The sequence below is a fragment of the Aptenodytes patagonicus genome, chromosome 1 (assembly GCF_965638725.1).
Source record: "Aptenodytes patagonicus chromosome 1, bAptPat1.pri.cur, whole genome shotgun sequence".
NCBI classification, from domain to species: domain Eukaryota; kingdom Metazoa; phylum Chordata; class Aves; order Sphenisciformes; family Spheniscidae; genus Aptenodytes; species Aptenodytes patagonicus.
Genome location: NC_134949.1, coordinates 169,005,599 through 169,032,078, shown reverse-complemented (window position 1 = coordinate 169,032,078; position 26,480 = coordinate 169,005,599). Strand labels below are relative to the sequence as shown.

General features: G+C 39.5%; 1 protein-coding gene across 1 annotated transcript; it reads left to right on the top strand.

Moving 5' to 3' along the window:
• Positions 1 to 488: 488 nt before the first annotated feature.
• On the top strand, positions 489 to 26,480 carry GPR180 (G protein-coupled receptor 180). Its single transcript, XM_076362168.1, has 9 exons — positions 489 to 624; positions 3,119 to 3,277; positions 6,522 to 6,716; positions 10,370 to 10,550; positions 10,754 to 10,803; positions 14,398 to 14,555; positions 20,863 to 21,054; positions 21,412 to 21,489; positions 23,174 to 26,480. The coding sequence occupies exons 1-9, from the start codon at positions 489 to 491 to the stop codon at positions 23,330 to 23,332; spliced, it is 1,308 nt and encodes a 435-aa protein (XP_076218283.1). The 3' UTR covers positions 23,333 to 26,480.

Below are 26,480 nucleotides of genomic sequence, written 5' to 3'. Positions count from 1 at the left end.
AGGCAGGGCCGCAGCGGCTGCAAGACTCTGCGTGAAAAAACGCCTTCCCCTCTCCCCGCGCGCCCGAACAACGGAGCTCGCCGCCTCCGAAGCGAGCGGCAGCGGCTCCTGCGCGGCAGCGGCACGGGCACGCCGTGCGAAGGGGCCAAGGCTTTGCCTCCGCCTTCAAAGGCGACCGTCGCCTTTTACGACGCTGGGTCTCAACTTACGGCCGAACCCAGCAACGGACACGTCGTAGCTGGGGAGGCGCAGGCCAGCGGGGCACGGTGGCAGGGGAGGGGCCGGCTGCTTCGGCCCCGCCCCCCGGGGTGGGCGCTCTCCCTCGCGCGCGGCTCCCATTGGTTCTCTTTCCGCTCCTGCCCTCGCGCTCGCCTGTCCCGCGCCCGCTTGTAACCCGGAGGGGGGGGGGGGGGGGGTCACGTGGCGCGGCGGCGCGGGCCGGGGGGGGGGAGGGTAGCGGCGGCCGCCGCCGCCGGCGGGGCCCGAGGATGAGGTGGCGGCTGCTGTGGCTGCTGTGCGCCGCAGGCTGCTGGGGCGCCGGGGGCAAGACGCTGCGGGGCGGCTTCGCCAGCGCCGCCGCCCGGCTGGAGCCGTGGCGGCCCGTGGCGCGGTTCCAGTTCCACGGTGGGTGCCCGAGGGAGAAGGGGAAGGAGAAGGGGGGGAGCGAGCGAGCGGCTGCGCGGCGCCGTCCCTGTCCGCCGTCCTGAAACGGGGGGGGGGGGGGGGGGGTGAGGAGCCGTTGGGGCGCCTCAGAGCGGCGCGGGGGGGGGGGCGGGCGGGGAGCCGTTAGGGCGGCGGCCTGAGGGGTGCGGCGGCGGCGGGCAGCGGGGTGAGCCCGGCAGCCCGCCCTCCGCCGGGACGTGCAATAGGTCTGATCCGCTCTGCGGGCGGTGAGGAGTCTGGGGCGGCGCTGGAGGGGTGATGGGAAGCTCGGCCAGAAGCGGGACCCCGCTGGAGCCAGGCGGGGCTGCACCAAGTCGGTGGAAACGGGAGCTGGTAGCAGCCCGTGGCGCTGCATGAACAGCGTCGCTGTTACCGAAGGGTGGAAAAGCGCCGTGGTGCTTCCCCTCGCGCCCCGCCGCCTGACGTGGGGGGGGTATCTGGGAGAGCGGAGGCGTTTTAACTTGGACATGCATCTCTCCTTCCCCCCTGGAACTCCACCCAGTGAGAACGATGCTTAACGTTGCCCGTGTCTGTTTCACGTCACTGGGTGTTTTTAGCGCCGCCGTGCATCAGAATGTAAATTCTCACCTGATCATTCCCACTGGCTTTTCTTTCCCGTGTTATTAACTCCTTGTCAGTAGTAATTCCTGTTAGTAAAGAGGCCTAGCGATGGGCTAGAATCCTGTTAGAATGGCCACTGCAGAAATACGGGTTGGAAATGACTCTCCTTGCTATAGAAGTTTTACTTTGCAAAAAGAAGTACGTGCAAGCATGGTGAGAGCCATATACAACGAGGCTGTCAGCGTGCTTTTCCTATACGCTCAGCATTTCGGTAGCTTAGACTATTTTCTTTCTCAGCTTCATGGCAGAAGAGTTCTGCGGAATGCTTCGAAAGACAACCATGAAGATAATACTTACACAGGCTTCCTCCCAGACTGGAGGAGTAGTGTCAGAGGAAAACAAAAATGTTTGCAAGAAAAAAATCTAATTGGTTGAAGGGAAATGTGACATAAGCCAAGAGTTGGAATGTGACCTTCCAGCGCTGAATGAGAGATGATAGATAGGGTGGGGATAGCTTGTGGAGTGACTTGAAAGCAGATAATTATCGCTGTCCTAGAAGATAATTGTAGAAGCGCTCTAAATAGATCTAAAGAAAAAAAGTGCACTCCTTAAATCTGAGAAAAGAATGTTAAGATTCAAGATGAGTGGTTTAGGTGTTCAGATATAATTTATTGTACAAGTCGATGTTGCGTATTTCCATAGAAATATTCCTCTTTCTGCATGAATATGCACAACTATGTATATTTTGGGTCCTAGTGAAGCCATATGGGCTTTTTTTAGAATCTTCTGTTAATCTTTCAAAGTCTTTTATTAGCAACCTAGGTAAACTGTAGTCCATATAACATTTTACAGATCCCAGGAGATCACCTTTTTTGAGGTTTTATTGCAGGACCGCTGTCTTGCAGCTGGCTCTGAACAGGCAAACCTTCCTGGCAAAGCCTTATTTGAAGCTGGTAGTAGTCTATTGACTCACAGCCAGCTGGTGCCTAGGTTAGGTGGGAAAGAAGATTGTTCTGACGCTTTAAAAAACATACAAAGCTTGCTTAAATTTGAGTGAGTTTCTGCTCTTGAAGTATTGATTGATTTTTCTTCTCCATTAAGTCCTATCTTTTAATTTAGGATACTGTTACATTAAAGAAGTCTGTGGCAATATATAATGAAAGAATTTATCAAAATAAGTTTGAGGATTGTAGAATTACCCAGACAAGATAAATTGTGTCAAATGAGCTGGTTCTAAAATGCCTAAAATATTTCTCTGTGTCAAGATGCAGCCTATAGGTAGACTGACACATTAGAGAACACTTTTGAAGTTTGATTTTCTTTGTATCAATTTGACATCTGTTATCTATAATTAAGTATTTTAGCTTTAATCAGTCCATAACATGAAGGTCCATTTACATAAGTTCTTCTGGTATTAGACTCAAGAGCTACCCTATGGTGCTCATAATCATGCTACAAAGGTCAAAAAATACTAGACTTTGAACCAGTTATTGAGACTGATCGAGGCAGTGTCTTTAGCTGAACTTGAGAAAATAAAATTTGGGATGGGAGGAAGGAAAAAAAAAAAAAAGGTCTGGAAGTCTGTTTAAAAAAAAAAAAAGAGGGGGGGAGGGAAGGCTGTTCGTAGTAGAGAAGTTTAATGACATTTGGGTTATGGTGAAGGTTTGTTTAAGTACCATCACAGAGAATGGTGCATGCAGTGCTGTGTTAATGAGATGTATAGAAATTGTTTCTGAAAGAGCGTAAAGACTTCTATGAGAAGTAGTGGTAAAAGTTTAAGAAATAAAGTGAAGCTTTGGTGCTGCTATTTATAAAAAAAATCTATGCCACACTAGCTTTCTGTTTGTAACTGACATCAAGGCAGAGTAGTTGACTTTATTTTTTAAATATCAAGGTGACCATGCTGTTCTGTGTGTCAGAATCAAGAACGTAGCAGTAGCTGTGACAAAAACAGCTAGAATTCACCTGTTTCAAGCACAGGAATGGCAGAAGCTGCAGAACAGTATCCAAGATCACAGCTGTACAGAGAAGTTCTCTAAAGCTCAGCTGACAAGTGAGTTGCTACTTTTTTGTCCTTACGAATTAAGTTATCTGTGTATTTAGAATATTTATTTGCATGAATTTGGACTTTGCATCAACTTAAGTAAAAGCAGGACTTCGGCCTTCTGTAATTAAAAATTATTGCTTTATTTGTATCACTTCAGAAGACTTTGTTTGCAAGTTATGATTTAGTATACTGCTGGAAAATGAACAATCTTTGACAAATAATGACTTCAATGCAAACAGCCAAACTTTATGACCAGTTCTAGTCTCATGCTCTCACTTGTACACAACTCAGAAAGGGTACACGTTTGGCAGAAGTTTTCATTTACTCATTCAGTACAGAGATTTTCTTTAACTCCACTTAGAGTAAAAGTCTTTCTTTTTTTTAATTTCAAACTTTTCCATAAAAAAGATTATGTTGAGTGTTTGAAAGAATTTACAAAGAATACCACTGTAGTATGAAACAGAAGAACTTGAGAATCTAAGTGTTTGGGACAGTCAAATGTACGGTTTGAACTCTGACATTTATTGCAGTGGAATGAAAAAATTAGAGGCAAACTGATGGAGCCTGTTGCAGTTGCCTCTAAACCTCCGAAGTGAATGCTTGTAAGGTGGGGAGTGTGTAGCCCAAGTACACAGTAAAAGGGTAATTTTGTACCTGAAAACCTTTTTTCTCTGTTGGTTGGTTGGTTTGTTTGTTTTCCCTTTCACAACCTCATAATCATTAGCTTCCCCCCCACGGCCCTGTCTGTCAGGTCATCTGCGAAAATTAATCTGGGTTATGCTGCCTTACTTTATAACTTGCCTGCATTATCATTTAATGTTCTTTCACCCTTTAATTTTGTAATTTGGTATTCATCACTGAATCTCCCATTTAAATGTTTTTAATATTTGAGCAGATAATTATACCAGTACAGAATATACAGGTTACCTTGTTGTCTTTTGTTTCTGGAGGAAAATTTCTCATTTGTCAGGAGGCTCCTGTTCTCCAATTCCATGGAAATGGCATTTTTCAAAGACGAGAAAACAAAAATAAAAGGATATTTTCATTTTCATGATAGCACAAAACTGTCACACTTTAATGTACAAAACATGTTAGAAAATTTTTAATACAGTATCAAAGATGAGCTAATTAGGATCAAGCTTAACTTGAGTATCCATCTAAATTTAAAAGAACAGCAAAACATTGAAACATTCAATTATGTAACTGGAAGACAAACATACTGAAATAATCATTTTTGCACCATTTATTGATAGTAATATTACAATACCTACTTAAAGCATAAATTTTCCTTTAAGAAATTAAATTAATATTAGAAACTTCATTCAAATATATCTTAAGTGAATACAGCTTCTTTTTGAAATACATTTCCTCTGCGCAGCCAGAATCCCTAGAGTAACAAACTGATCTCCTGGAACATTGTCATAACGAAATCTTACACAGATGTCACTTCTAAGGATGTAGTTCTACACTTGTTCTGAGCTGAACATGAAGTGCTGCTGATACGACTAGCAGTTGGTCCAGCGCTCCTGTCTGTCCCAGCAATGTACTCGCTGTTTTCTGCTGGGTTTAGGAATCATATGATCACAGGGTGAGTTGGATCTGTTTGCTGATCTTAGGCAAAATCAATTACATTTTTATTTTATCTTACTTCATTTTCTGTGAGTTAGCTTGCAGATTTGATGGAAAACTGATTAAACATGCTCTGTGTGATCCTTAGTCGTGATGCAAATAACTCTGTGTCAGAACTCAGTACAGATGGAGAGTAAAGCCACCCGTCAGCTGCAGTTTGCCTTTCGTTTGGATTAAGCGCCATATGAAAACCTAAAACTGTGTTTTTAAAAATCTCGATTTTTTTGAAGGGAGCTGTTTCACTTTGTATATTTGATTGATAAGATATGTAGCTCCAGAGTGGAATGCATACTTACCATTAGCTACACAAGACAGATTGCCTGTGTTAGAACACTCTTTTTTTTTCTGGTTCATGTGTTGTCTGAATTTGTACTTCATGACAATTGCTGCAGAGACACATCATACGTTTCTTCCTGCATCCTAATGTTGATCAGTTCATGCCTTCAGAGAACGGAAAATAACTTCTTGAAGTTGAAACAAGTTTATTTACATTACATAAATGTTTTTCACAGGTAGGCTTCAAGTTAGAAATTAGTTCTAAATTTTATCTACAGAATATTTAGGGATAACGAGTTTGCTAAGGGTTATTTTGTATGTATGTTTGCACCTTTTTCATATAGAAAAGACTTTTCATAAAAAACAGAAATAGGTTGTTTTGTAGAATTTTAATGAAATTTTTCTTTCTTCATCCTTAGCCATTGTCATCTTAAACCATTACGGTGAATTAATCTACAGTCCACTCGTTATACTGTTATTTCTTCTACAGAGGTGACTTTCATTTATGGTTGAGCTGATTAGCACTCAAGTTCAGTAATCAGTGTAACAGTATTTACTGTCCTTATAGTTTCACCCAAACATACAGAGCCACAGATTTCATTTTCAGCAAGTGTTTATTTTGGAGAGATTGTGCATACATTAATAGTTGCTTTAAGGAAAAATAGTGGTAAGATCAATGAGCAGATGAAACTTCAGTCTCTCACATAGTTGGTTTTAAATGTAAACTGATTTGAAATACACCATTTTATTAGACAGTGGTCTCCGCCATTAGCTGTCAATTGAAATTCAGTTTATTACGGTTTGGGGAAGATGCTGTAAAATATGCTAAGTTGCACCTTGAAAGCATGCACGCTATTGTTTATTAATCTCGCATGTGGCTGTTCCTGTTCAGTGCTCTAAATGTCTTTGAAAATAGAGTAGAATAAATGTCACAAAGCTATTTTCCATACTGCAGAAGTATCCGTTGGCTAATACAAAATAGCTAGTCCCATCAATACGGTACTAGAGGATGGAAGTGTGCCAAGCATAGGAGACACAGTTTGCAATTGCTGGCTTCTGGCAGAAGGGAGCCCTCCCAGCGAACCCAAAAGCTGAGAGGTGGAATCCGGTACATATCCTCACCAACCTGTGCCTGCACCTATTTGAAGCAAAAGGCGAGGATGGAAGTCTGGACTCTGGTGTGGTAGCTAGCTTTCAAAACAAAGACTGTTTTGTACTGCATGTAGTTTATAACTGGTATGTGATGTTGTAGATTTAAATTTTATCTTTAGTCAGAGATGAGTTTTCTAAAAACAAACTAATCGAGTATTTACTCCTTTGTTTGTTTGTTTGTTTTCTTCCAAAGTGACTGTGAACCACACAGAGCAAAATCTGACAGTGTCCCAGATTCCTTATCCGGAAACATGGTATGTGTTTTATGTAGACAAGTTTACCTGCGAGGAGAATTATTCTGAATCCGAGGATATTCAGTTTGAAATGGTCTTACTAAACCCAGATGCAGAAGGGAATCCATTAGATCACTTTAGCGCAGGGGAATCTGGTAAGATTTTTTTTCTTAAAATTAGATTTGTAAGTTAAGGATCTGATCACCCAAACAAATCAGTACTTACTATGCTTGGAAAAGTGTGGCACTCGGGAATGGATAGCAGAGTCTCTTACATTTCAGATTCTACTTTCTCACAGAGAGTAAACTTTAATTCATTTTCCGGCATTACAGAAAAATCCTTCCTTTTCTCTAGACTGACTTTCCAAAACTTGCCTAACTGGAAGCATAGATGCACAAGGAAAGATAGTGTTGACATCTTTGCTAATAGGTATTTTTCCCCTGTTGAAATCGTAAGCTTCCACTTGAATGTGAATTTAATCCCTGATTTTAATGAATTTGCTTATTTAATTCATGAAATTCCTTAGCTGTGTAAAACTTGATTCTGTGCAACACGAGTACATGCACGATAAAACATTTCGCCGATACAATTTCAGTTCAATGTTTAGGTCTTTCTAAGTATCTTAGTCACAGGCCACAGATTAGATGAGATATTTGTCAGTCCCGATTCTATTTTATTTAAGAAATGCAATTTTAAATCTTTAAGCCTGCAAAGAAGAACTTCTAGAAGTGACTCAAGACAGCAGCTGAAGAAATGCCTACGTAAAATTGTATGCTTTGGACAATCCAAACCAGTGGAGGTTTAGATTGGATATTAGGAAGAATTTCTTCACCAAAAGGGTTGTCAAGCACTGGAACAGGCTGCCCAGGGAAGTGGTTGAGTCACCATCCCTGGAGGTATTTAAAAGACGTGTAGATGCGGTGCTTAGGGACATGGTTTAGTGGTGGACTTGGCGGTGCTAGGTTAACGGTTGGACTTGATGATCTTAAAGGTCTTTTCCAACCTAAATGATGCTATGGTTCTGTGCTTCAGTGCAGCGCTTGGCTTCACTGCTCTGGGAGGCCTCATCAACGTGTCACTAACCTAGGTCTGTTGTAAGGGAAGAGCCCAATAGGCTTAGTCTGCCTTCATATACAGCTTTAACCTACGTACCCAGAATAAGCCTAATTGCTATGCAAAGAATCGTGTGCCCTGCTGTCATGCTTGGTCTCAAGAGGATATAGAGGGAACAAAGGCAGCTCCCTTTTTGAAGGGAAGAGAATATTCGCTGAAACATTTAGCAGAATCTGTAAGAAAGTAGCACTGTTAATCATCCATTTTTCAAGGCTTCTAAGTTGACCTACCTGTCTCTTTAACTCCTTAATTGTGCTACAAACTTAGTTGGCAGTTTTTGTTTCATGAATTTTGTATCCAGAAGTGAATTCTAGGTTAATTTACTTATTCTCAAAAAGCAGTAGTAGCGTTCTTTTGCTAAATCAATGGGCAAAGCAGCTATAAGATATTATGTGGCCCTTAAAAGTGGTGTACAGACCTCCTAGAGAGGCACCTCAGCTCTATATTAATTTTGTAGGAAGACTTTGAGCACTTGGAAGTAGAACTCTGAACAGCTTGCATGCTAAGCAAGGAGGTGTATAAATCTGTTGGATGCACGTATTTAGATCCAACAAATAGGAAACAGGATGAGCTTTACATGCCGTGTCTTCCACGGTTGCAGAGGAACACCTCTGTTTATTTAGAACTTTCAAAGAACTGATGAGGATTTCTTCTCTCTCTCTCTTTCCTTTTTTTTTTTTTTAAATGCATCTTTGGGGAATAATTTTTGTCCTTTTTCCATAGAGATGTGCAGCATAGAACATTAGGGCATCAAAGAAAAGATCCAGCTTCATTTCTTGGTTCTTTCACTTGGGCAGCTAAAAACTACATAGTTCCAGATGGTTCTAGTTAGGTCACCCTTCACTTCAGTTACTAAAGTTGTGGCCTGACACAGGGAAATGGGCTATAAGGAGAGTATAGGAAAGAACTTGAGACTGTAACCTTGTGATTAAGATTGTTTGCCTTGAGAGAGGAGGAGGCCTGGCTTCTGATCCCTAGCAAGTAATCTTTTACCATTTTATATGATACGTTTTGTTACGGAAGACATGGTACCAGTGGAATGTAGGATTTCGAAGGGCAGCTGACCAGGTAGACAGCATTTTGAAGATCTTTCTAGTTAGGTATTTCAAATTAAGGTACATACGTGTTATTTTCTCTGTCAACTCTAGGTTACTTGAAAGTCAAAAAACTTAAAAAAGGTTGAAAATTACCCTTCTGGGTTTTTTTATAGTTGTATTTCAGTTCAACTTTCTCTTAAATCCTTTTGGTCTCAAGCCAATCATCTCCAATCTGTCTTTGGTTGGAAGGAGCTTTCTATCCTAAATGTTTTAGTGTTTATTAAAAGCTAGTTGATTTTCCTAAAGAGTTTTCCATGTGTACCCACTCATCATGGTGAGAAATAATTTATCTACAGAATCCTTGCCAACTTCAGTGGGTATCTTTTGAAGCCAAAAGATAAAGAGTGAAAGGAAGAATAAGAGATTTGATCTAAAACGCATATTTTTGTCAGTCATAAATCATGCTTTTGTGTAGGTATACAAGAGAAGCAGAGCGGCCCTGAATTTTTTGTTTCATGAGTCTTTATTACCTTATGCTCTTTTTCTCCTATTTCACTGTAGGTATGTCCAAGCTGATTAATTTTAGCCATAGAAGTTATAGTACTAGCAACTATTCAGAACTCATCCAGTTCTAATGTTTTTCAACTTAGATATTTAAATGTGTATAATTGCTCTGTTTCTAATCTCTGAGTGGAGCTGGTTGAAGTGTTTAGCAGAATTGTTTTGCTGCTGGAGGGAAAACATTGTTCAGAATCTGATTCTGTGGGCACCACTTGGTTTCAAGGAAGGCTGGAGAAGAAAAACATGCGTTTTCTGTGAGAAATTTCTGTTTACCCATTTTTTGCTTATAGCTCACTGGCTTTGACCCTTTGGGAGCTCATATGGTGGGTTCCAAAGCTCCCAGACAATAGAAACAGTTTTCCAGGATCCAGGTCTTCAGGGAAGCATTTTACGAGACTACTGCCAGACTGAAAATTAGAGGAGTTCTGTTTTGTAAATAATACCAAAAACTTTGGGCATTTTTTCAGATTGGTGTAAAAAAATCCACTCTATGAACTTATTATTGTTCTCTGTGCTATTTTTCTTTCCATTTTTCTTTATCTAAAAGTTTTCTGTCTTGGTCAGCTGTGCTTCTTGGACTAACTACTTTACGTGGAGGAAGAGTGACACCCAGTGGTTAAATAGATTCAGCAGAAGTCTCTTCTGGGTTTCTCTCAGCTCAGATTGTGCCTTTAAAAATTGAAGCAAAAAAAAAAAAAAGAGCTAAAAATGAGTCCTTTAATAAATATGTTTCTGACTGATCAAATGGGCTACGATTATTTTCTGTTTATCAAGAAACTGTATGCCACTTTATACTATTTCAGTAATTGCTACAAAGCTATTTGTATTTGAACAGAAACTCTCCTACACTCAGAAAAGGTATTGTTGAATAAAAAATACTTTGTCAGATCAAACAATAATCAGCTCTCTGAAAAAATTCACTGACTTTCTTGGATAAAATAGGCTCTGATTTACTAATTTTATCTGTACTACCACTTTTGGGTGACAGTTACTAAGTATTTCCCAGTGATTATATAAAAAACATATTTTGTTTTAGTTATTTACTGCTAGTAGCAACGTTTCTTTATAAAAACTAAGCTGTATTTCTTTTTTCGCAGGATTACATGAATTCTTTTTCCTGCTTGTCCTAGCATACTTCATAACTGCTTGCATATACGCACAGTCCCTATGGCAAACAATTAAGAAGCGTGGACCTATGCATACTGTATTAAAGGTGTTGACAATTGCGTTACTGTTGCAGGCTGGTTCAGCTTTTGCCAACTACCTGCATTTCTCAAGGTATCTTTGCTTATCTTTGCTTTCAGTCTTAAGACTTGAAGAACATTCTGTTGTAAAGATCAGTACATAAGCTTTCCTGTGGTGACTGACAAAACATAGGACTGACTTTTTAGAACTACATCATTGCCTAAATGTACTTTTAAGGGAGAACACACATTTAAGACTCACTCACTTAAAAATACCATCTTTTATTCTTTTATCAGTTATTCTAGAGATGGAATAGGAGCACCTTTTATGGGAAGTCTGGCAGAATGTGAGTATGCTTGTCTACTGTTTCTTACATATTCCTACACGTTAATCTGTATAATACATTAGTGAATGCTGTTGTTGGACTGTATTATGATCTTGGACCATACCACTGGATCTTTAATATAAAATAATAAAAGTTGCTCTTCTGAAAAACAGGTTTTCTTCTGGATGTTTACAATAACAGTACTTAAAGTTACACAATTGTGATCTTGTTTAGGATTTTTTTAAAAGCTTTTCTTGTCTGAAGATTCCATCCCACAAACACTTAAATACATGCCTATCACATGAGTAAATGTTTCAATATGTTGAAGGTCTTGCGGAGTTTGCATGATCTAAAGTAGCGAAGCTTTTCAGGAAACTTAATCATATTTTATGGAGTGTGTCATTTCACTAGCAAATTTAACATTGATTATAATGAAAAATTAAGTGGTTTACAGCACAAGAGATAGGATTAGAGTGATGCAAAAAAATGCTTATGTAAAGAATTGATGTTAACAAAGCATTTTTCTCCACTCTGTATAGATATCCTGAGTTCTCATTGGAACTGAATTCCTATAACAACCCTTCCCAAAATGCACTAATTTACTCCTGCTGGATTCTTCAGGGTTAAACATCGTTGGGTAGTTCACATTTGAAGCATTGGGGGGTTCTTTCTAAGCAAATACATTGCCTTTTGATTGACTTGAAGCACCCCAAGAAGGTAGTACTGTGGTAGTGAGATAGCATTGGAGAGTAACAGCCTATATAGAAAAATATTTCCCTTCCTGGAGTTCATTTAGAAGCTTGCAGTTGGAATTAACAGCCTCTTGATGGCACTTGGCACCACAGTAATTGCCTCTTTCTTGTTTTAACCATTTGAGTTAGCAGCTCCTTGCAGCCTCTCCAGCAACTGTATTATTAAACTTCCCCTCTCATCTCCTGAAATTAAATTAAACAGAGAATATGGAGGTAGTCATAACTCCTCCACAGTGAGAAACCCAGTGTTAACTGCACAGACAGAACTTCAGAGCTGCATGTTAGATTTTCTGTGTATGTGTTACAGTGAAGAGACCACTTTTATTTGCTTAAAGCAAAGGTTATTAAGAATAAAATAATATTTTTTGAATCAATAGCTGAATTTCTTAAATTCAGCTGAGAGTTTTCCTTTCCTGCTGTTTTTAAGATTCGTGGTTCCCAAAAGAGTAAAAGAGCAGAAGTAATAGAAATGTGGAAAGCTTCAGTGTCAATTACAATTCTGAAAAATGGCTGATAGCAAGTAGAATAGTTTGAAGATGGAAGGTGCTACCACTTTTCCTGTATCAGAACAGAAATCCAGTTAAAAGTAAATGGTAAAATTTCTGTTGACTTCAATGGGGCCAGATTTTCTTTCTAGAAACCTGTTCAGATACTATCGCAAGCAATTACTCTTTTCCTACCATCCTTTAGTCTTTACCATGTATAAAGAACTGACCCTCAGTCTAATTTGACCCTCAGTCTAATTTATCACCTAAGTTAATCGCATAAATCACACAAATAATGCTGGCACTCAAAAGCATCACAAAAAGTGATCTTTTAACTTTTGATAAGATAGAAATGTGAAAAGTCAAGGAATATTACTATGCCTGTTGAACAGCCAAAAAAGATGAATTGTGATGAAGTCAGACAAATGTGGTATCAGCTCAGTAGCATGTGACTTTACACTGACCCTGGATATCTTGGGATTATTGTAATTTTAGAAATTTCTCCCAACCTTCTTACTTTCTGGCAAGGTGTAGAAGATGTCAAAGATTAAAGCCGGTACTGAATTTTTGTCTTACACCATTTTGTCTGGGAATCCACTTGAGTTGTTGCCGCACTGAAGCAGAGCAGTATGTATATCCAAGATGTGACTGAGAGATGATGTCTGGCTATAACTTATAGGGCAAGTTATCTTAAGGAGTGACAGAAAATAAAATGCTCTCTAGAACATCCAGATTTGTTCAGTCATTTCTCTAGCTTGGATTTGTGACACTGGTTTGGCATGCCTTGAGTTCACGTAACACTTTTTTCTAGCGAGTACTATGTCTCCATAGCTAGCATTGTAAAATAATTCCAAGATCATTTTGACCAAAATCAGTGCCAGTTCATTTTATTAAAGAATGAGCACGTTTGTATTTACTAAAAGCTCTTGACATTTCTTAAACAGCAAAGGTGTCAGAGTACATTAAGAAGCATTTAAGCATATAAACTGTGAGAATACCAAATACATCCCAGGAGTAACGTGTTGAAGTCTGGTTTATATCCATATTTTCCTAGTATTGCTGAGTGTCAGTGAAATACTTTAGCTGATCTTCATTTGACACGCTTCCCTTGTGTGCATATTAATCTCTGTACAGTGGCAACATTTTTTGCGCCAATACTTTTAGTAAATGTGGAAGTACATGTATCTTTTATAATAGAGTCCAGCTGTACAAAAATAGAAGTTTACTTTTGTGACATAGAAATATTTTTCTCGTACCTGATAGTGTAAGTGAAAAGTACAAATAAGGAACAAATTTAATGGAACTAAAATACTAATCAAGTGAAAAAGAAAGCATTTCTCTGTGTAGTGCCCAATCTGTAGTTTCCGAACCAAATTTGCAATTTAGGTAATATAAGAATCAATTTTTCTTGTATATCTCTGCTATGCCAGTACAATGAACCAGTTTACTCTCAAGTCCAAACACCAACTTAAAAATTGTTCAATAAGTTTCAGTCAAAAACTTACCAGGTCTAAAGCTAACAATCACCCAGAAAGAAATCTTCAGTTCTTTCTATTGTCAGTAGTACTTCAGCAAGGCTAACAAGTAAAGGCTTTAATACATTCTAGCTTGAAGTTTTCTTTATTCAGATACAGCTTCAAACACAGGTTTGAGACGCTGATTAAGAATGTAGCTTTATGGAGTATGTGTTAATTGTTCCCAAACAGAGCAAAAAAAATGGACATAGCAAAATGAGGCAAAGGTAGTTTGCATTTAATAAAATGAAATATAGGCAAGTTGTTGCTCCAAATGAAGTTTGTGTTAGGGTTATTCATTATATTTTCCCCTTTACGTACCTGAGAGTGGAATTTGTCCTAAATATTTGTGCTTTCTGTTGCAAGCTACTGCATCCTTAAGACAAAGTGCAATTAATTTAAAGTACAATGCAACTATCTGATTTCTGAACAAAAGTTTTTCAGAGCAAAGAAAGGAGTTCATTTCATCATGTTTCATATTTGCAGTGTGATTAACATACATATGATTTTAGTTCTTTAGCATTTATAAGCCTATTTATGCAGATGGACTCCTGAGCCCAGACTTCTTTGACACAAGAGTGGGATTTGGAAGGATGTGGCGCTGTGCCCGTGTTGTTGCAGAACTGCAGCATAACTAGAGGAAAGCTGATAGTGATCTGTTTGGGCACTAGAAACTACTCAAAATATCCACGTTTTGTAGCAAAGCAACCTTCAGCTTTGATGAAATTATCATCAAAATTATGACTAAAGGTGGTACAGAGGCATAAATGTCCATCCTTCATTTGTGGGTATATAGAACATTTCTCTTTGCTTTAGAAAAAAACTTTATTTTTGTTGTGACTATTTTTCTTTTGTTTTCAATAGTGTGTGACATAGTCTCACAGATACAAATGCTGTATTTATTGTTGAGTCTGTGTATGGGTTGGACGATAGGCAGAATGAAGAAGTCTCACGGCAGACCTCTTCAGTGGGATTCCACTCCAACATCTACTGGCATTGCTGTAGTAGTTGTTGTTACACAGGTTTGTATTTTATATTCATTCTTATACTGAAATATACAGCTGCTGTTAAGTATGACAGAACCGTGAACTAACTAATCTCAATATTTTATGAGAGAGGGAGTATCAAGACTGGAAAAAAACCCCACAGCATAATGTGCACCCAGTATGTCTAATAGGTAACAACACCTTCTCTTTACTTTAGCAATTTAAGGTGTAGCTCCACAGTATGTTTTTGTTCAGCACTAAAAGCACTTAAGAAGTTCCCACAGTTTTCCAAACTCCTGGTTGTGCCAATTGTTCGTAGCATTATACTGTAAACCAGATCAGTGGAATGATCTAGATTGAAAAAAAAAAAGAGAGAGATTTCAGCACAGTGATTTTACTGATCTGATCTATAACGTGGTCCTGTAAATAGTTGTAATCAGTACAACTGGGGGGTTGTGAACTACATTGGTGGGGGGTAACAACTAGCAGCATGAGAGGAAAGACGAGAAAAGCTGCTGTGAGAAATTCTTTCTGTCACCAAAACAAAATGGAAATCCTCGGTGTCCTCCTCTTAGAACCACTCAAATAGGATGTCTAATGGTCTTTTCAATCAATATAAGGGAATTCTTGAAAGGTTCATGTGCAGGATTGGTCATGCAAATACATGAATGCTCTGACACATAATTTCATTCAAATATTTTCCATTAGTATAAATTAGAAAGTCAAGTAAACCAGTAACTTAAAAGTAAATTGTAATTGAGATCATCCAACCCTGGTGGTGCCTTTTGTAAACAAATTTTTTTGAATCACAGCATAAAGACAAGAGAATCTGAAAGCCATTGAGAAAGAGAAGAGGAGGGAGAAACTGGAGACAGTAATGAGGAAGAGATTATACTGAAGATTTTGTGCCATTTGAGTAGTATCTGTAATTAGTCCTGCTTCCAAACTAAATAAGCGGGCTGCTAAAACATAAAGAGTAGCTGGGAGCTGACATTTCTTGCTAATTAAGAATATAAGCCAAAGGCTATTAAGGTCAATGGGACTGTTGAAATTTAAAGATAGGTTCATTCCACCTTACTTTGACAACCATCTAGCACCAGAAATTTTACATGCTGGTAGTAAAGAAGACTTCTAAAGTATTTAATTTTATTCATGCCTCTCCACTTGTACATACATATGGGTATGTTAGTACTCTGTAACTTGAGACTGGAAAGTTTTTTGTTGTTCTTTCCTTTTTACGGTACATAGAAAGGACACTCAGTATCATCAGCTTGATCTTTTTTTGGTTGTTAGTTGTGGTAAAAATTGGGGCAGGTGTCATACATATTATGCTGCTTCCCCCAGTACTGGTCCATTACACATTTGTGTTGGCTCTTTGAGCACCACTGGAGGATTGACACAAAGTTGGCTATCTTACTTTTCACCATGAAGGCACAGCTCTACCACATCCCTCCTCCGGGTACCGTTCTTGGGTCCATTGTTGGGAGTCTCAGGTTTGGCACAAGTCTTGTAGAAACAGAATATGGATATCAGAGTATGTCATTGCCTGGCTGGTTTTGCACCCCCCATCTCAGTGTTTGCTGTCTCCAGCAAAAGTTCCCTGACACCAAGAGTATCCTTGCCCCTTCTGGAGAGGATGTTTTCCATCTTATGGTTCAGTACACACAAAATATACCTTCTGCCAGATTTCTTCTCCTTAATATAGAATGTGGCTGTTGAGCTCAGGGGAGCAGGATCCAGACCGCATCGCCTCTATCAAAGGCAGTGAGCTCAAGACTTCATTCTCTGGATTAGTCTGTTGTTCACTGGTCTGTCTAGATTGACGTGGGTGTTGGACCTGCTGTAACAGGGCAATCAATGAGCACTTTTAATGATTAAAAACCTAGAACAACCTCCTTTCTGTCCTGCTCTTTCCCAGAGATTCTTATGGGAGAGCCAGCTTCCTCCCATGCCGGAGGTTGGACGGACTTATGTGGATCATCAGAGATGTTCTGAGGACTTGCTGTGGAGGGTGCTGGAAACCCCATGCATTACCCTAATGCAGCAGATAGAGATTGAACCATGTTAGTTTTATTGACGTTCTACACTACCTGTCCTCATCTCGTCTTCACGGAAGTCAAGCAAGTGGACAGCCTGGGAAAACATGTTATTCTTCAATTTAACTGCAGTTTTGACTGGCAAACTATCTGATCCTGTTTGCCTGCTAGTAGTTCAAATTACTCAACAAATATTCAGGTTTTTTTCTCCTCTTTGTACTGATGCTATGGATTTTTTCTTTTTGTTCTTTCAGAAACACCAGCAATTTTCCAGGCTGTGTTTACAAGTTACCATCAGTGTAGGGTGGACACAGCCTCCTTAGTCAGCAAATCTCTTGTGGTCTTTGTGGCTGCAGAGAGGTAGCATGTCAAAGGAGGGACAAGCATGCCATTCAGCATCTCCCTTTGCCTTAACTTGTTCTTTATTTCAGCCTCAGAACAAAAGATTCCCAGGCCACTCTATTCATTAAAGATTCCACTCTCTGCTGCTGAGACACAAAGCTTGTTCAAACTTCATTGATGGCAGGCCTTTCCCATCACATAGACCTGAGCAGTTTCAGCTTTCAGGGCTGATAGGAGTGGAGGCAATGATTCTAGAAAGATAGCCGATCACTTTGAACCTGACCAAAATGACATAGAACCTTACTGCATTAGACGTCATGCTTCACAGGGGTTCTTAGGTACACCCCAAAGGTGTGCTCAGAATGATCTCTGCCTCTGACCTTAGATCTAAACCATTTTTTACTGTACTGGCATTGCATGACATCAGATACCCAAGTACTAGATACAATTAGAAGCAGCTAGTTAATCCACTTTGCCTTGCTGCCACTTTTCATTTCCCTTTTGCTTCCCCCTTCCCCTTGCCTCTCAGAGATGATCTGTCCCATGAGAACGTGCCTTTACTGGAGATTGATATGTTATCTTGGCTTGCCGTAAAGTCGATGTTGGCATAGCAAAGGGGAGGAGGGGTTCTACCACAATTGATTCCTCATGACAAAAAAAGAAGAGTGTCTGGTTCTTCGTTGTATGGATGTGGAGGTTCAACTTGTATATCTGAAACATTAGGATGATGTCCGTGGCAAACATTCTTCTAGCATTTGAAGAAGACGACCAGTACTGGACAGTGGTTGGTGTCCACTGTGAACCAAGATAGGTCAGAAGTATGTGCAGGTGAAGTCAGGCATTTTGAACAGTGTATTATGTAAACAAGGAGATGGTCATTCTCCTTGATGAAGAAGCAGTTGTGACTTTAATGTTGGACATAGCTAGTGCCAGTCAGCTCTTCAGCTACCTAGGTCATCTAGTTCTTTTGTCTACAGCCTAAGCAGAGTTGTTCTTCTGGATAAAAATTAGGATTTCCCCCCGATTTCTTCTCAGAGCTCTAACAGTTCTGCTCACTGCCAACAAAAAAATGCCTCTGGTATCCACTTCAGCAGGTTGGTGTCTGGGTGTTTTTTCAGCTTGTTCCTGATATTGCAGCTAAGTGACCTGATGTATGCCTTTCTGCGGTCAAGGTAAGGGACTTCAGGGCTTATTTAACTTAATTTCTCAGGCATGGCTAGCCAAAGAGGTTCTGACTTCAAGATCATGCTTGTCTATGAAAGCTCTTCCTTCATTGAGAACAGATTGCCTAATCCATTGTAACCTAGAAACAGTCCATAGCACAGATTTCTCTTTTACAGGATCCTACTTTTCTCTGGTGAGTGAGAACAGTCCTAGCTCATAGTAAGAGCAATGACACATATTCACCCTGTCCAAGTTTCCAGTGTGTTGCACTGACGGTTCCATCTCCGCCTCTAATGCCTCTGCCTTCTGCTTGTTTTTGAATAATCTAATGAAACTGAAGGAAGCTGGACTTCTGTGATCTTACATTGCTGTCACTACACACAGTCTTTGATCAACGGACTCCTGGGCTGTTTACACAGTTTACACTCTTTAAAGGGCTAGTCCAGAGCATACCCTGCTGTCAGACACTATTTTTTCATGAGGATTTGAACTTTGTTCTAATGATTCCTTTACTCCAGCTCTTTGTCATCTTCTCATGAAAGTGGCTTCCTTCATTGCTGTTTGTATTGGTGTAGGTTAAGGAAAATTCAAACCCTCCTGAGCTCTGTTCTCTAAGGTTAAGCTATCCCTGGGACCTACCTACATTTTCTTCTTAAAGCAGTGTCACAGTTCCATCTCCATCAGCTTGTATTTCTTCCCCCCAGATGCATGCTTTTGTCAGGAAGATTCTATACATAGGTGGAGGGGTTTTTTAAATTTTCTCAGACAGTGTATGTCCAGTCCAGGGAAATTAAATACTTTGGTTATTTCCAAGTGTAAATGTCAAAAAGGAGGATGCTCTGTACAAGATTGCAGTCATTTTGTGACTGGTAGAACCCTTGTTTGTTGCCTGGGCACGTTCTACCTGGACTGAAATAACTTCTGTGGTAGGAATTCATCAATTTCATGACAAAACTAGTGCTGTAGATGCAACTTTACCAAACACTGTCTTATTTCGGTCTTGCTCCTTGACAGAATTCTCAGTCAAGTAATTTGATCATTTGAAGACATTTGCTTGGAGTTACCCAGAAATGGAGTGTTATGGTGGGAACACTTGAAGCATGTTGGTCAGATTGTTTACTAGTAATCAGTGATGTTCAGGACTTGCATGCTTCATATCTGTCCCTCTCCCATCCTTCCATTTTCCATCCAGGTAGTTGAGGAGTGACTGAAATGACAGCAGTCACGCTTGCTATTATGGCCTAGGTAAGGGAGGGGAAAAGCAAGAGAGTACTCTCTAAGGATATTCTAAGAGAAAATGATCCTGTCTTGACTGATGAGACTCAAGGACAGCCACCTTTGGAAGGCACAGGTGGATTACACATTTAAAAAAAAAAGTTAATTTCAGTAACCTTTTTGTCTTTATGTAGTTAATGTAGTGAGAGAGCCTTTGAATGTGTTCAGAAGGGAATCTGACTAATTTAGATTTCTAAATTGAGGCATACAATGTCTGCTTCTGAAGGCCTTCAGAACTACCTCACTCATATAAATCAAATTTGCCTACCTTTCTTCAGAAAGCCTGCTTCATTAGACACCTGAAACCTAAGTGCAAGCTAGATGTGTACAGTAGGTGGACTGGATTCCAGTGTATATTCAAGTCTTAAAATGCCATTCAGCTGCTACATGATGCTGGGAGAGTCTAAACTTTATGGGTATTCTAATTTATAACGTTAACATTCCCAAAGTCTTAAAAAGGTATTCTTCGGCAAGACCCAATTTTTATGCAACAAGTAGGTGCCTGCCTTCTACCCAGCTAAGATTCAGAAACTAGGCACTTCTTAGTCTGTTTTTCCTTAAAGAATCCATCAATATTCTTTCTCACAGTGCTGCTACAAAATTGGATTCTGCAGCAAATGGATACAGTGCTGAGAGTTAAGGAGGATTACTGTCTTTTGTGTAGTTATCTGTTGGCTAGACCATTTGTCCAGATGTTGGAACGGCATTTGGAACCTGTGACGCTCCCTTTCCTAGACCCTAGGAGGTTTCTGAGCCAGTTGCTTGCAGAGTCAGGCTCGCTCGCAGTTTCTGACCTAGCTGATGTTGAATTCTTTTCTCCACAATGGCACAGCTTCAATAGAAGGGGTGGAGAGTGGCCCACCCAAGAACAGCCTATAGCCTGGCAGTTGGGGCACTCTCCAAGGAGGTGGGAGATGTGAGCTGGATATCCTTTAGGCAAAGAAGGGAATTGTGGGAGATCCAAGTTCAACCTGGGTGAATGCTTGAGCCTTTAGGCTATTGTATAAAAGGGGCAGCAGCACCACCCTCTTACTTCCCCATCTTTAAAAAGAAAAGTGAATCCTGTTAGGATTTTGAAAGAAAAGGCGTAGTCGCCTGCCTTTGAAACAAGCTTTACAGGTTGTGGATCCCAAGTGGAAGGAGACACCTCCCTGTAGCTCTGTGGAATCATTTCAGTGGGCTTCCTGCTGAGTAGGCTGACTGTTTAACTAGATGATTATTCTGGACCTTATGCTAAGGTGCCACATTCCTTATATCCAAATTAGAGGAAACTTTTAACTTGTCAAACTTTCTAAAAGTTACGGAATGCAAGAAGTGAGACTCTGTTTCCGCCAGTTCCACTTGGAGTAATAGGTAGTGCCAAAAAGCAGTTCAGGCTAGGCTTTTTTTGTGTAACATAGTGGTCTCCAACAAGCAGAGTGGAGCATGGCCAGTTGCGCGGATAATTTAATCTGTGATGGGAAGATTGAGGTTTAGCGTAACCTTGTTTATTCTAAATGTACTTTGCTGTCGTTGTTCCTTTCCAGAGCTTTTTATTAATTTGGGAGCAGTTTGAAGATACGAATCACCACAGCTACCATTCACACCATGGCTTAGCAAGTGGACTGCTTATTGGGCTCAGAGTTTGCCTAGCTTTGTCACTGGCTGCTGGTCTTTACCAGATCATCACAGTGGAGAGAAGCACGCTGAAAAGGGAGTTCTATATCACCTTTGCCAAAGTATGGGTTACATCAGGGAAACTAATCCCTTCTGCTGTAAATATAATTGTGGCATGCAGTTGACTGAAGCACTAAACTCTTTTCCTCCATAAGAAAGCTACTGTTTAAGTGTCTGATTTGATTAAATTGCACCCTGTCATCATACTCTCAGTAGTCATTTTAATTTGACAAGGAGTATAGAGCTTTTTTAAACAGAAATCCCACCTTTCATTGTGTGGTTTTCGTTCTGTTGATTGAAAATTAAACAATGGGTTCATAAAATAGACAGAAATGTAAATGCAGTTCCTCTAACTGTCATCTCTTTCTTCTAAACTGGCACGTAGTCATTTTATAACTTATACTCATCTTCTCTTTCAGGCCTGCATTCTCTGGTTTTTGTGCCACCCATGTCTTGCAACCATTTCTGTAATATTCAGAGAATATCAAAGAGAAAAGGTATGTACAGGCAAGATAAAAGAGATGGAATTTGAATAGTAGTTGTTCTTCATGTTCAGTGTTTGTTAGCAAACTCATGCTCTTAGGCTGTTAATCTTATGACCCCAAAGCAACTTGAAAAGTCTTAGTCACACAGCTCTCATTGATGCTAATGTGAGTCATATTTTACAAAGGCATACAGGGTTTGAATCATTTAAGGGTAATCATTCCTAGGTTAAGGGCGGGGGGGGATTGTTAAGTCAAAGGAAAATGTGGAGGGGGTGTTTTGTTTTATTGTTTGCTTGTTTGTTTTTTAATTAAAAACACCTTGGGGATTCTTTTAACAAAGCTAGTAGAAAGATAAATGCGTGGATTTTTTTTGTTGTTTGCTTTTTAGTCTTCACCCTTTAAAAGTTTTATGTGGCTAAATAGGTCAGGGAACCTGTAGCTGAACTGTAGTCTTTAGATTAAGAAATCTGCCCAAATACGTAGTTTGGTTTGTAAGCTCTAAACAGTTAAAAACAAAGGTGGACTCACTGGGTTTCTCGGTTGCTTAAACATACTGGGAAGTAGAGAACTAGTGTGTGGAGCCTGCCATGTTCAGATGAAGTGCACTACTATTCTCAGGTGGTTGACTACCTCATTCCAGGGTAGAGTTTACTTCTTTTCTTCATGGTTTATAACCATCTGTGCATTTTCGGAAACAGACCTTTTATTTGTGTAGAGGATATGTAAGGGAAAGAAAAAAGTTCCACTAAAAATACATGGTAAATGAAATACCACGTTTGATTTAAAAAAAAAAAAAAAAAAATCTAGGGAGAAAAAAGACTCCTCTAGAGCCACTAATGAAGAGATTTTTTGTTGTTGCTTGATGAAAACATCATCAGGGCAGGGGGACAATCTCTAGAGGTAGGATCAGTAAAGGAAATTTTTGCAATATTTTGAGATTTTTTAGCTTACTGAAGGGAGATTACAGTTGCTCTGCTCTTGCGTTTGGGCAAGTTTAACCATTGTGTGCAGCTGCAGTTCCTACATTATGTTAATTTAGCTGTGTTCTTTAAATTCTTTAAATGCATTCTTTAAATACACTTCAATATAATAAAGAAATGCGTGATCAATAAATACCATATTCGTTTAAGAAAAAACATCTCTTTTAAAAGACTCTCTTGTACATAAACTTAGACTTTTGCTTCTCAGAAACAGTAGTTACCTTTATGCGTTTGATAAATACTGCCTTACACATCTGTTACAGATGAAGAGACTTGCACTGAAAAGAGGTCTGGCTAAGTGAGACTGATAAACCACTGTCCTCACAGCTCCATGATTGTGCTAGTGCACAGTGGTTTGGGGCTTTTTTTTTTAACCTGCTCTGTTTGTTGTAAGAATAGAATACCTAAACATCACCTCTGCTTGTGAAACTGCATGGGTGGTGAATTGCGAGTCTGAAATTCCCCAGAACAGAGACCGCCAGAAGGGTTATGTGACTTGCCCAGAGCTATCCACTGATTTAAAAACACCCAGGTGCGAGAGTCTGAATCCTGGACTTGAGATTCACGTGCAAATCTTTTGTAACTGCAGCAGTATTAAAAGGTTTAAAGTTAAACCTCAAGCACCGACACAGTATGCTGATAGAAGTGTATTTTGGGTTGTTTGGTGTTGAGGTTTTTTCACTTACTTTTTCCTTTTCTCTCTTTTTTGTCTCTAGATTATTACCATAGGTGTTATCCTCTGTCAGTGCATCTCCATGGTTATCCTCTACAGACTTTTTCTATCTCACAGCCTATATTGGGAAGTATCTTCTCTGTCATCAGTGACATTGCCACTAACAGTATCCTCTGGACATAAAAATCGACATCACTTCTGAGACGTTTAGGAAGAATACATTATGTAATAAATGTGCAATAATGACCTAAATATACAGGTATTTTTGTCACAGGTGTGTGATACATTGGTTTCACTGGAAAACTGAGCGATAATATCAGAGCACATCACAGACCTTTGGTCTGACAAGGTCCCTAGATTAATCTGCTAAAAGTATTGTGGAGTGGAAAGTCCAGAATTTGAATAATTTTATAAATATTGTTTATGTGTAGCATGTGGTGTTGAGCTGTATCACAGAAAAGTACAATGAATCTTTTCTCTACCATTCACAGCCACAAAAAATGTCCTTACTTTATATCAATACTAGGTTTGAAGGTCTTACAAAATGTAGTTCTTAAAACATCTACAAGCTCAAACAAGTCTGAAATAGGCCAGTTGTGAAATTGGTGTGATGCGTAACGATGAGTACAAGTTCTTTTATTTTCATGCTTTAGAGAAAATGCATTTTATGTATAAGTATAAAAGAAGGGGAAACCAAAGAGGGAGAGTCCTCTAGAAAACACATCTAAAACATTCACAACTGACTGCGAGAAACTTTCCTTTATTATTGGTGTAAAAGAAAAGCCTTTTTTGCAACTAATGTTCATACTGGTTAAAATTTTAATGGGAATGAAAATAGGGTTTATATCTGCCTTTTTTTTGAAATAAATGTAACTAAAAATTTCATCCAGTAATGAAGATCTAAACAGCATTTGAGGCTTAGAAGACATAGCAACATAAAGGTAATTAAAACAGCAGGCTTGCATCTTTTAAAGAAAAAAAAAAAAGGCAAAATGGAATGGGTGATGTGGTACTAGAATTTTAATCCTGATATAATTCATTTCTGTTACATTGAGGATTCAATCATAATTAAGCCATATACACAGATTAAATTAACAGAAGCATTTCAAATAAATGTTGGTTTCAGTCATCAACTACCCATGAATTCCTGCCCAAGGATACTTAATCAGGATTAAATTTTCTATGAATAATTGAAAAACAAAATACTCACTGGATTTGTTATAATCCATGTTGGCACTGGGTTCTAAGTAGTTGCCATCTTCCATCCATTGTAATAAAGCCATAGTACTTTGTGATGCCCTAGCATTCAGAAAGCCAGTGTAAATATATACTTTATTGAAGTGCCTATTTATTGAGTATGATTAAATCATGCTGACATTTTTTTTTCCTTCATAATATGAACATACCTATTGCCATTGTGACTGAAATCTTTCTTTTGGGATTTACTTTAGTATTTGTCAAATCTTAGACTTCTTTTCATGCATGTGCATTTCTTCACAACGGGGATTTTATTTTCTAGTAAACGAATGTTTGTTTCTTCTTAACAGTGTGTGTTTAATTATGTCTCTATGAAAATGTGAAGGCACCAGGATTCTAGCTTTAAAATAGCCCTAACTTTTCCATTCACATTTGCCTCAGTTGCGAGCATAGTTGAAACGTAAGTCTATTCCATTTTAGTTTAGAGGCAAAACTAGACATTTACCTTTGACTAAGGCAAAATGGCAACATGACAAAGTTGCTCATTAAATCATCTCCTTTCTTATTGTTTGTAATTCAGATCAAGAATGGCAGGTTGAGGCTGGAAAAGATGAGATATTATGATTTCACACAATCTTCAGAATGATTAAAAGATTAATTATTACATTCCTCTGATAACCACACAAAAATATTATTGGTTAAAACTTCAGTCTTTATTTCCCTGCTTATCTCTGTACTTTTCATCTTCTCAAGAAAAAAGCATCCTGTTTTTGATAAGTCTCCAATAATGCAGCAGAAGAGTTAGATCTGTCCTCATGTATAAGACATGAAATTCACACATAAAATAGAATTTTCTGATAGACACAAGAACTACTTTACAGTTTATGATCTGTCATGATAAAAAGTTTTAATCTATGCGGAAAAAACTGTATGTGACTTTCAGAAGAGGCACTCTGTTTGTTTTATTCTCCAGAAGTATTTTCTTACTTCCTGTAGTCCCTCTGACTTCAATCTGTCGGTATTAAGGTAAATGGTATCTTAATTTCACCTTATAAATATACCCTACAACAATTCATAAAATGAATTCATAGTTAATCTGGGTGTAAATATGAAGCATAAGATGTTGTCTCTTAATCTTTTCCAGATTGCCCCATAAGTCAACAGGTAACATTATCCTCTCTTAGCTTGGCATCAAATCCGACGACTTGAAAATAAAATTTTAATTTTGCTATTCATGTAACTGTAGCAATTAAGTATCACTTTCTCATGGTAAGCGGTACAAAGGACATGCATTTCTGCCCAGGTCTATTAGCATTCTTTCATAACCAACGCTCACCAATTTTATGTTATTAAATCATTAATGCGTGCTGTAGCAGTAGGTCAGTATGACTGCAATAATGTTCAAGATCTCAGTTAATTCGGTACAGGGTATCTTTGGGGGGAGTCTTCAAGTATGACTAATTTACAAAGCTTCTTACTTACCTGTACTCTAGCTTGAAGCTTACTGCCTCTGGATCATGCCCAAAGAGTGGTTTGAGTATGTGAAAGCCTGTCTCTTCATCCTAACTTACATCTTCTGTGAGACCAGCTGGTAAGACCTTGCTTTTTTCATGCTTGCTCACAGTTACCCATTTTATCAATTTGGTTTCATTAACCTCATCTTGAAAGAATAGCTTCCAGCCTTCTTTCAGTTGTCTTCGATCTGCGCATCCTGACTGGAAAACTTTCTCTTTTCCTAAAACGTGCTTTCTGTCACCAAAAAAAAATGTTTTCTGTCACAAGCTGGGGCTCTTGCATACATCTGAGGAACTCGTGATGCACCCTACGACAGCTATGCATTAGGTGACAGCAGTGGACAAAGGCCCTCCTTCGGTACGCCCGTAGCCCTGGTGTGTAAGTGGTGTGGGTTTGTGCCCACTGAAGGCTGCCGCGTACCGGGGGAGTTCTCGGGGAGAGCTACGGCAGCTCCAGGCTCCCTGCCGCCTCGCCACTGCAAGGGCCTGAAGTGTGTTCCCCCTGAAGGCAGCGCTGCCGCTGCTGACCAGGGCGAACAGCACTGTTTGGCTGAGGTCAGATGGCGGCATCTCGCTTGTGAGTTTCTGTGCATTACGCGGTTCTGTTTTAAATAAAGTTGCAGTTACAGAGTAGACTAA